Source organism: Seriola dumerili, unplaced genomic scaffold, assembly GCF_002260705.1.
Source record: "Seriola dumerili isolate Sdu_G_001 unplaced genomic scaffold, Sdu_1.0 BDQW01000409.1, whole genome shotgun sequence".
NCBI classification, from domain to species: domain Eukaryota; kingdom Metazoa; phylum Chordata; class Actinopteri; order Carangiformes; family Carangidae; genus Seriola; species Seriola dumerili.
Genome location: NW_019174664.1, coordinates 2,504,573 through 2,516,580, shown reverse-complemented (window position 1 = coordinate 2,516,580; position 12,008 = coordinate 2,504,573). Strand labels below are relative to the sequence as shown.

Sequence of the window (12,008 nt, the reverse complement as noted above, 5' to 3'; positions counted from 1 at the left end):
GTCGCAAATCAATGTTGCACTGTTTGGAGTCAAAACACAAGTTAAGTTTCTGTGACAGGCTGTTATTTACACTGACAATCTAAATGAACCTGAAGCACAGGGCAGGAAAGAAACCGAGCAATCTGAAACAGTGGTTCTCAACCAGGAGGTCGGCACGCTGACAAGCAGTCACAAGATGAATTTGAGGAGCTCCAAAATAACAATTTCTCTTTTCAGACTTTCTCCTAACCTTTCCTTACAGGATCGTTTTAATTACTGCTCAAGACGATAGGTGCAGGTGGAATGATGAGCTGGACATCAAATGCAACATAAGAAACGGGAACCTTAAAAGTAAAACGATGTACGTTTGCAAAAATAAATAACATAATCAGTGAAATTGGCAGTCTACACAGAGTTATGTCAAATGTCAAAGGCGCACTTATAAACTTAATCTTATATGATCACTGAGTCATTGATTGTTCTATCCATCTTTCTATTTGTATTTGAGCCATAACTTTGCTGTATTAATGATCTTTTCATTTTATCCTGCATTGTGAAGCACACTGTAAGGTTTGTTTCAAGCCCTGTAAATTCATTATTGATCATCTTTCTGACACTTAACGATGATGATGGTTGACATATCCCTGGGATAACGGTTCACACATACATGTGATGAATTAGTGGCACTGGCCCTATGAATAGCCACAGTCTTGTGTAATGACAGCTACTTCAGTGAAACTGTACTTTCTCTTTGCCACTCTTCTCAGTGACAGGTCTAATAAGTGGTGGAGCGGGCTCACGTAATGTATCAATATGCAAACAGATGTTTAAGGCATTTCCTACATCCACTTATGTCAAACTGCGAGTGGAAATGACTGAGATTTATAAAACACAAGCATATGCACAATGCAGCTTCATAAATCTGAGAAAAAGGATGCGTGTGCAGATTTCTGTCTTTGTGCATACACACAGTTTTAGACGTGAATCTACTGAGTTTTATGCATCTGGCTCCTGGACTATGAACTGGTTATAGTCCAGTAGTGATCTGGTCATAACTGGTTGGTGACAAGGGTCGCAAGAAGACATTGCTCGACTGATTTAAACATGGACATGAATCAACAGCCAATGCCAATAAATGCTATTGAACTACCCACTGCCTTCATACAGCAAGACCTCCAGAAAAATGGCTCAGCAGCAGAGCTATCATCATTATGTTAAAAGCTGAAATTTTGGGTGGGTGGGGGTCTGATTTAGGATTTCGTCGCATCAGGGGAAAAAAAAAAAACACTTTTCACAAAATGCTCCTCTCATATGTTGAGAGAGACAGAACCTTGCACTGTAGGTGCTGGCAGCGTGTGCATGAGCAGAATGAAATGACATGGATGATGCTGAAGCCCCTCTGCTGGTCAGAAGAACAACCAGTTGCAGGGCGTGTAATAATTTCCGAGTGATCAAAATCAAAAAGTGAGGCACGACAATATCATAACTGCATGTTAAATATCAAAAAAAGGGAGAAAGAAAATGTTGGCTTAGTAGCTGAACAATCAAACAGTCAGCATTTTGTTAATGGAGTAGTTGGAGGACAGGGAGGGCAGAGGAGGGTGGGGTGGGGAACCATGGCATAGGAAAATACAGAAAATGGAAAAATATCACCTCCCTGAACTGAGCAGGATTATTATCTGCAGCTCCCACAATGACTTGCACTACTCCAGCCAAAATGGCTCTCATTTCAAAATTACAAAGTAACAATGCCCTGTACAATCTTTCCATTTGTGCTGCTGCTTCCCTTTTTGATGTAATAATGATACAGTCCACTCGCCTTTCTAATAAATTTCCTCAATGGAAGTGTGCTTGTACTGAAACTTGTCACTGTAACGTATATCTGCAGCAGCAGCACAAAACTGCATGAACTACACAGTATATAACTTATTGATTTCACAGCAGTTCAGACTTAAGTTTAAACCCATCACCTTGTTGCATGAAATTAAAGCGAATCAACGGCGAGGAAGAAAGCAAACTTTCATGGCTCCACGGTGACGCAGTCAGTGTGGAAAATCGTATCGTCACTGGCTCACTGAATGAGTGGGTTTGGTTGTAGCGAGATGCCTCGATGGGCTGATACTAGTTTATCTTGATTTAGCTGTCATTCCCCCAAATGAGCAGCTAAATCAATTGTGACACGGGGCCGTCATTCTACTGTGTCACTGGAAGGTTTATAGGCATATAAAACCATCAGAACAAGATGAGATGAAGCATGAAATTTCTTGACATAAACCAGTTTTTCCCCCCCTTGTTTTAAGAACTCACCATATGAGGGCCATAACGGGGGTTAAAATTAAAAGAAATGTACTGGAGGATTGACTACCATAAAAGAAAGCATATTACCGCCTCTGCTATTTATCAGGTCGCTCCAGTCTTTTAAAAAGTGTGGGCAAACCGCAGTGATGAAACACAATAAACAGGGTAACTAATTTTCAGTCAAGCAGTGATGAAACTCAGTGTAAAGAAAATGAGTAAGCGCTCTATAAAATAAAACTACTCATGCTAGATTTCAAGGACTGTCAAACTGAAAATCCTCTCATACATACAAAGAAAACATGACCAGAAACAGAACACAATTCATAGTCACATTCACGAGTCTTTTATTTTCTTTTTATCTCTGATCTAACTCTGGCCAAAATCTAAATTAATACAAAAAAAAAAAAAAACAGAACAATTCAATTTATAGATTTGATTACATTTTCTGTCGCCGAAGAGAGAAGAATTAATGTCTTTGTGGTACAGTGACTGATCAAACCAATCTAACATGGACTGATTTTTACCAAACTGGTCTGAAGCTAAAATGTTTACAGGAGTAGAGGATCAACTGGGGGGAAATAACCATTAACTTGCTAAAAGAGGTTGCAACAAAGCAGATGGTGAGCACCTCTGGGAGAGAGGGATGTGGCAGAGCTCTGACCACAAAACAGCTGCAGAATGGATCAGCTCGCTCATTCAAGGAATCATGAAAGAGGCTGTCAACTGCTAATGAAATCTGCCATCCTCCTCAGTTTGCTGTGTGGCTGCATTTCTGCTATATGCATATGCTTTAGACGAGATCGACACTGATAGCTTTTACTTTACAAGCTGTCATGTCCCAAAAACACACTTACGCGCTTAGAAATGAGTCACAGGAGTAGCAAATATAGCAGTAAAAGCAAACATTAGCAACTTCAGCTTTTTATAAAAGGGTGTTTGAAATATGTCCTTTTTATATGCAAAATGTGCTTCTCTTCCCAAATTTATGTTTGCAAAATAAAAAAATTACATCATGAATCGCTTCTTTAATGTGACATGTCTCAATTCATTGTATTAGATTACAGTGCTTGAAATATAGTACAGACGTCAATTCTAATCTGCCTAAAAATGTATTATTCACCACTTTCACGTTCAATATTTACCAGCTTTAACCAGCGATGTTATCATGTACAAAAGTCCCACAGGAATTCATGAGAAAAAAAAAAAAAAAAGGCTCAGAGATGTCAGCAATTCATATCTATGGGGTTTATCCAGCATTATATATTATTCGCTTTACTTTTCTGCGGACAGTTTGAGCGTTCAGACCAATTAAACTGCCTAAGATTCATTTCAGCAGTGCCATGCAAGAGAAACGTCATAACAGCACAAGCCTGGATCAGAGGTTGGAAAATGATCAAGTAGGTATTAATGATTTGTTTTTATTTGCTTCTGAGACCTTTATAAAAATCCCAGGTAGACGATTTGTGATTACAAGATGGTTGATAAGATTCCCCGCACAATGTGCAGGTGCATAAACAATAACTCAGTAGGTCAGCTTCTGTGCCTCCAGTGTGAAACTTAGAAGCAAGAGCATGAACTTAAGTCTACGGGAAAATGTCAGAATGAGTGGGATGCTGGAGGGCCGGCGTGCTCTTGCATGAAAAATCATTTTCTACTTTTCCTCCTCTAAATGGGTGTTTTTTTTCTCTTTGGTGGTCCCTTTACTACTAATACTGGCCACTTCAGTGAATGTGAGATGGTTTGTCCAGCCAGCAGTAATGTCAGAACAAGGAGCCAGCAAAATGCTTTCCAGCGAGCATTAAAAGGCCAGAACGCTGTGAGCTTCTTATTCCTGGGTCGCTGGCTCTCCATCGTACTACTCATGTGCAACACGGAATGAAATAAAAATGAAATTTATAACATAACTTTTCCCTGAACAGGAGCCAAACTTTTGCTACAGCTGAGGTGAAAAGGAAATCCCTGTCAGGACCCACTGCAGAGATAAACACACGTAATTGAGAGGGATAGACCTGGTAGTAGGAACTGTGTTGTAGGTGATGTGTGTCAACTTTATGAGCGCATCTGCTCCACAAATGAATAATGTAATCATCTGACATAGCTCGTCTGTGATCATGAATTATCTTTTCCCCAACTGCTTGTCACAGCAGCTCCCATTTCACAGTGAACCACACTAAAATGTTCTTGAGCTGAAGCTCCTGGTCCCTGTGTTACTGTTACATAAGGTTGGAGTAAAATATTCATCAAGCTGCTCCGGACCACATCTGTATGCAGCTGAGTGCTGAGGAAACACTTTCTGTAAACCTGCTAACTACACCAGGGTGGCTGCCGCTGCTGCTGCTGCTGCTGCCGCTGCTGCTGAGTTTAAAGTGGCTTTCGTGCAAATGTGCTTGATTGCTTTTGTGTATGCTTGTGCCAAGTGTTTATATACATGTTATGTGTCTGAGTGGTGCAGTTGTGCATACTGTGTTTGTGTGTGTGGCTGTACAAGCATACAGTAATGCGCATGCCTACACGCCTAAGAGTCTGCCTGTCTTCATCAGTATGCTGAGTTGGTACTCGTGCGCATGCATCGCCTCCATTTAAAGCAAACATTTATGTCTCGCCGCAGTGCTAGTAGACATAGTTGTCCCTCTTCTCTCTCCATGCTAGATCATGCAGCAAATGTCTTGCTGGCGCAGGGCGTGTTATGAGACGGACATAAAGTTAAAACCTTCCGGGGCCATCAGCAGCTCCATCAGGACCAGGGGAACCAGCTGGCATCTGGCTGACCAGTGGATCCCTGGGAAGCTATAACTCAAGACCCTGTCTAAATGACCACACACCACTCTCCATTAAAGGTTTACTGTTTAATCTATATAACTGACCAGACTGCTTTACATCATGTCAAGAGCTTACTCTCTTTTTTGATTGTTGTAATGACTGTTATTCAATTAGAGTGGATGTTGATTGATTGGTGACCTGCCTTGCAAAGTGTTTGATTTTCAATGGTGCGACTCAGAAGCCAAAGTGATAGTAAATGAGGACAAACTGACAAAATCTCACTTTGTTGATCTGCTCACCCTGCTATCTGACTGGAGCTGCTGTCTTAACCTCCAGATGTCTGAATGTTAAAAAAAAAAAAAAAGGAAAAAAGGTAGAAAAGGGGAATGCTAATATACTGTACACACTGAGGATAAAGAGAAAAAGAGATCAGAGAAATCCAAATTAAATATGCAAGGACACCACTTACGTGCATTAATGAAGAGAGAGTGAGCACTGTGCTAATGACGAAGGATTTGAGGCTTCCATGTGAGAGTGGGATCAAGAACGCGCTACTGGAGATGCTCATTACTGTGGCCCACACCGTCTCTTACCTGTGTGAGCGCGCATATACGCATATTTTATGCGCGGGAGACAGGAAGGAACAGAGAGATCATACACACACGGCTTTGCATGCTCAACAATGTTTTTATCAACACACAGGTATATGCAGCGCACACCCAGGTATAGACACATGCACAAGCTAAAGAAAAGACTCACATACATACATTAGAACATATGCATGATGCACAAAACTTTAGCCTGTGTGTGTGTGTGTGTGTGTGTGTGTGTGTGTGTGTGTGTGTGTGTGTGCTCTGTCACACTGGGTTCACTCAACAAGCTGCATATATATCCAATACTCTCTCTCTCTCTTAATCACCATGAAGATTATCAAATCATACACAGGCTGCAGGCTGCTGTACTCGAGTGTTAGTTTTCTATGCTTTTTTGTGCATTAGTTAAACTAAGCAACACCTCACTGACGTCTGGGGTTGCCCTTACAGCAGAGTTTTCATAATCAACTCACCAATTTGAGCTGATATTTCATTCTTTTGTTCTATTATTTGAGTGAGATGTTTGCTGCTTTTTGTTATCTAATATTCAACAATCAATATACCTCACCTAAAATTGTGACTAATGCTATGGTAGTCATGGCATCCACCCATTTATGCTACAGTGCAGCACACCTACAGAGCAGCCACCCCACACTAAAGTCCTACAGTTTAACAGCCTACATGTGAAGTCTCACATTTTACCTCAAGACTCACATTCTACTGGTTTCACTCACATGTAACACGATCTGTGTGAAAACACCAGATTTACGCTGTGAAACAGAAAGGACGTCCTAATCATGGCTCGGTAATAATATCTAACCGCACTGCGGAGCGTGCTGAGCGTGTTGTAGAGTAGGTAGAGGAAGTGGTGCCACAGTTCGGTCTGGTCTGGTTCAGTGGTAGTCTAGCACCTGGCATCGGAGAGAGGGCGAGCAGAAACGAGGGGGAAAAAAACAGGGCACGCATGACGCCGCTCTGCCTTCTATTTCCACCACCTGTGGCCACAACCAAGGATTATTTTCATTACTGTTCAATGAGCCAATTATTCTCTCGATTAATTTATCGGTCTATAAAATGTCAAAAAATAGTGAAAATGTCCATCTCAATTTCCAAGACATCTTGGTTTTGTGCAAACATGTTTTTGAGTTAATTTTCGACACAAGACAGAGAAGACGTAACTAGGGGATGTTTAGAATTTACGATTATTTTAATTTTGATTGAGCAATCAAACAAGCATTTCAGCTGTATCATCACGCTTCTCTATTTCCATTACGTTAATGTCTCTAGAATTTTGAGGTCTTTGTAGACGGCTGCACTGTTACCCTGTGTTGCTCTGTGTATAATGACGCTGTTAAAAAAAAAAAAAAAAAAAAAAAAAAAAAAAAAATAGTAAGGCAGATGCTTCGGCAAGATGAGCTTCAAATCTGCGGCTCCTCAGCTAAGGATTTGAATCATTAACGTTTAGGGGGGCAGCCCTATCAAAATCCAGAGAGTAGTCAATAAGGTTAAAACCCGATTTCATGACAGTAAACACCTGGCCTGCTGAGGAAACTGACTCGGCTGCAGGGATAGTTTTGTGACCCAGCCACGATCTGACCTCGCAGTGCTTTTAAGCAAGAGACAAGGGAATATTGCCTGAATTAGACAAGAATTTTCATGCGAGATCAAGGTGAAGGAAAACTTTGGAGTCAGGATTATAGTCAGCTTTTTAACAAAGAGGATCTGAAATACATTTTGAAGTTGGTTTTGAAGTCTGAGTGTTATCTGCTGAAGAATCCCTCATTCTAATTAAGACAGAATTTAAATAAGCCACTACCTTGCCAGTCCCACTGAAAGTGATGCGAGTTACATCCGTGCTAAACTGTGTAATTGTCTGTGAAACAATCTCAGGCACACGACAGTACTTAATAAAAAGTAATTCCTCTTAAAGTCAAAGAAAGGTGTATTATTTTGCAGCGAGCTGAGCCTTAAATATAGCAATCAAGCCTCTAGTAATGTAGAAAGAGCTATTAGGCTTGCCATAGCTAGCTGGATAGAAAATAAAATATGTGGTTAATAATTCATCAAATGTCCAAATGTCCATGAACGGAACATATTTTTTCCATAGTATAAGAAGATGTAAACAGCAAACTGATTGGAAGAAAGGCTGTGGGGTAAAAATGAAATCAAGTAGTGCCCTATTAATCACTTCAGTATTGTGACAGGCAATACCTCTCACTGCTTAGCAACCAACCCCTCCAGGGCAATAGTCAGAGTGATGAGATTTACCAAGGGATCTCCTCTCTAAAGTTATGAAAGTGTCCATAGAGTCTCACATGTATTGTTCTCCCGCACTGTTCAGCAGCTCATGCTGTTTATCAGTCGTGTTATCAATTATTCAAACAAATATATAAGGAGGATCAATAAAGCAAAATCACAAAATCATAGTTTTCACTTTCATACAGTATTCACCAGCAAGCACAGCTCCTGTTATTTCTTCTGTATTTCATACGTACTAAGAGGTAAACAATTAAACCAAACCAGATATGGTGCAGATGTCTTACCTTAAACAGGCGCAGTATGTTCGCCACCATGATAGAGACAGAGCTGGAGGAGGCGCCAATGACGCCCACCACCCTCTCAGGCTTGGTGATGATGGGCGCTCCCCCACCCAGGCACTTGACGTCCGACCCATCCTTCTCGATCAGAGCCTGCACGAAGGTGAGCGACTGCTCCAAGGCGTGAGTGTCCCTGGAACAGGTGTCCAGGATACGCGCTCCCAGTGTGATGTTAGGCAGCAGATTATTGTCATTATTGATGCGGTCAAGGGCAAAGAGCATGGCCTCCAGTCTGTGTATGCCCTTCTCCTTCTTCAGCTCCCCACATGGCTTGCCATCGTGGCCCCTGGCGTGTACTGGGAAGAGCCCACCTAAGGAGATATCCCCGTCTATGCGGATGGAGTTCAAATGTGTGTGTCCTGGCCCTTTGGGCTTGGCAGCCTGAGCGGCCTTGAGGGAGCTGTAGAGAAGCAGCAGCAGCAGCAGCGGCAGGAACAGGCTGTTTCGCCGACAGCTGGTCCGATCCGGTCTACACACCAGGGGTTGAAACATGACCACAGCCTGAGCGCACATCCACACCGTGCAACCAAACCCAGCAATCGGAAAACAACAGAAGCCAGGTATTATTTTATGATGGCCAGAGGGTTAATTGCAAAACCTCTTGAAGCAGTTGGCACAGAAAAGGCTTTCGCTCATGTCTCTCCTCTCTCCCCGGCATTCAATTAATGTAGAATATGAGCTTGGCTCTTTCACAGGGTGTAATTCTGTTCTCTTCTCCTCTTACACTCCCTCACTCCATCATCTGACCACAGTGGTGGGCAGCTGCTCTTGTGTCTGCTGTTATTCACAGACTTTGCCTATGGAGATCCTTCACTTGGGGCATTAGGAAGAACAAAGGTGAACGATAAGCTTTTTCTCTCCGTCTCCCCCTCCCTCTCTCTGTGTCTCTTTCCTCTCCACCTCAATCAGAAGTTTTTAATCTCCCCTGTTCCCCTGGGCAGGGATTTGGTATATGTCAGAGCCCTCAGGCCTGCTTAGGTCCACAGGCTTCAGAGCGAATTCCTACAAGATGAAAAAGAGAAGAGCAGTGAGACAGTGGACAGAGAAAACAGAAAAAAAGCAAATGGATTTGTATTGGTATGAGCATTTCAATAGCTCTTTCTTTTTTTGCTTAACCTTTTTACTGCAGCGTTATGCGGAATGAAGAGACAGTTCTGCTTCCAAACTCATTTCTCTCTCTTATACAGTCTTCCTACGTCTACCTTTGAATACAAAAGGTTGCCATGGACTCTCAAGGTTGATGGGGCTGAGAGTCACATCCCACGTGCTTCATTCTCACCTTTCCACCTAGTCGGTGCACCCACTCGGCCTCTATCACAATACTTTGACTTTTTTTTTTTTGAATGTTACACGTCCTATTTTTGCTATTGATTTTACATGAAACAGACAAATTGAAAAAGTTTTTTATGGTTCCAGTAACAAGACTGCGCTGTTGTTGGCACTGTGGGTCTTACTAGGTTGCTGTTCCGTGTGGCTATGAAATTATTATTTTCCAGAAAATGTATCACCGTTGCTGCCACATTAAATACTTCTTCAAGGCCTATCAAATCATTAGAGACATTTAGGGTTTAAAGGCGAGTTCAAAAGGACTGAGTAAGCTATAGGATAAATGTAATATCTCTTTGGGCAAAGTGGACCGCTCCAACATTACCTAGGTATTTCTTCTTACTAGAGGCAAAATCAATTATATATATTATAATAGAATTCATATGTGGGTCTTTGAGTCTCTAAGGCATGTCTTAGTCTGTGCCCGCCAGGGTAGGGAAGTACAACAAACCAACGCGGGTACGGCCTGAGAAATGAGAGCGAAATGGTAATAATGCTATTACAGATGGAGAGCAGCTTTTATATCCAAAGTAGGCATGAAGAAAAATATCCACCTTAAGAAATCACTGCATTAAGCAAGTGGACTCTTGATTTTTCAAACATTGTCCAGATCACTGCCGCCTGCCACAAAGGGATTAGAAGAATAATATTTTTATTGTCTTATTTTACACATCCTGAGCACGTATAGAAGCAGAGCTCCAATACAACGATAACCTTAAGTCTAAAACCTTATTCTCAGCTCTGTGATACAAGTTGTGCCTAGCTAAATCTGTTTTGATGTAGTTTGAGTTTATTGTTTCACCGCTGTGAGGGTTATTAGATGCAGATTTTGTGCAGATTTAAATGTTGTAAACAAGCTCGCCAGGTACACAACGCAGATTTAAAAGCTGGATTCTGAGATTCTTAGCTCCATACTGTGATGCACATCTACACATTATCATTCCCACCTTTGTCTTTTTTTCCTTCCTCTGACACACACAGACACACAGACACACACACACACACACACACACTCACTTGCGAGACAGACACGCAAAATTTGCCACTACAGGCCATCTTGTATATGTACATATCTACACCCTGTTCATTCCTGGAGCTGTAATAGGCTCTGAAGGAACAATCTAGCGAAACACAGTCACAGAATAGGGCTGTAGACATTGGTTTTCCAGAGGAGTGGGTTGAAGCCTTGGATCGGCAATGGCTGAGATTCATTGAGACCATATTGGAAGTGACAAGGTCCTTTGAATACACCCAACTATCTCCTACTGAGTGAGAAGTAATTTTTGCAGAGTTGATTCACTGCAGGTCCACTTTCACTGCTGCACAGCAGATGACAACAGGAGAACCAGCCAACTCAACCTTAGCTCCTGTAACCACATACAAACCCATGCACCAGCATATCTAAAAAAAAAAATCAAAGCAAACACTGAGGCAGAGGCAGTGAGAGCTGCTGCTGATGCTGCCAAAACACTGTGGTATAGATAGGCAAAAAGAATACACAGCTCTAAACACTGAAGAGTTCAAATACAAAACTGTCCTACAACACTGCGGATTTCAAGACAGATGTCATCAAACTTCATGTTTGTGCAAAGAGGAGCTGGTAGGGAGACAGCTCATGTCTCCATCAGTCTGAAAAGAGCAGCCAGCCAATCTGAAGGAGTATCTTGCGTGCAATTGAAAGAAAAGGATCTTACACTTCACAAGATTACATCAAGCATTATCATGTTAATCAGCTTGTTTTGCCTTGTTCCAGATGAGTATCTTATAGTGTTTCCTCTTTGGCCACGATCTGGGTAATTCATTCTGTAATCTGGAAGATCTCAGTGCATTCAGGGTGGGCTGCCTGTACCCTCTGAATAAATCATTTCAGAAACCACCATCACTCTGTTGAAACCTGTGAATCCCACTTTAATCAAGCGCTGGGGTCTGTGCAGACCACCTTTCAAGAGTTTTATGCAACACGACATATAGTGATGTAGTAACCAAATCGAAACGTGCAGTATTAGCATATTCAGTGAAATCAGGTTACATGTTATCAATGTTCCCAGTGTATGGCTTATTTCTAGAACTCGGCTGTAATATGCTGCTTGTGACGCAGATTCAATGCTGTGGCTCATTTAACAATTTTCATTTCATTTTTTTCTAAGTCTACCTCAGCTTTGGTTTGCCTTTGAATCACTGCAATGAACAAAAAGAAAACAAGTCACATGGGCTCCAAATGAGAAGACCAAATGTGTGTGTGTTTACAAATCAGCCCCTGATGGCATACCTCAATAAACATGTACAAAAAGAGACTTGAGAAAGACAACAGCAGTGCTTCCCAACTGCAAAATGTCAAAGACAGCTGCAGGAATTAGAGGAGATTCATATCAGGAGAACAGACTCTCCTCAGGTGCAAAAGAGAGCGAATTTCAGAATAGACTATGCATTCATTTGAAAAGGCCATACAATAACC

General features: G+C 41.7%; 1 protein-coding gene across 1 annotated transcript in view; it reads right to left on the bottom strand.

The window, feature by feature from the left end:
* The window catches only part of LOC111233551 (metabotropic glutamate receptor 4-like), a gene marked incomplete at its 3' end in the record, with an annotated part of 122,712 nt that extends 113,972 nt beyond the window's left edge, over positions 1-8,740 (bottom strand). The window contains exon 1 of the mRNA XM_022761391.1: positions 8,174-8,740. Within this exon, the coding sequence (XP_022617112.1) occupies positions 8,174-8,740 (567 nt within the window). The remainder of the gene's footprint in view (positions 1-8,173) is intronic.
* Between the last annotated feature and the right edge of the window lie 3,268 nt (positions 8,741-12,008).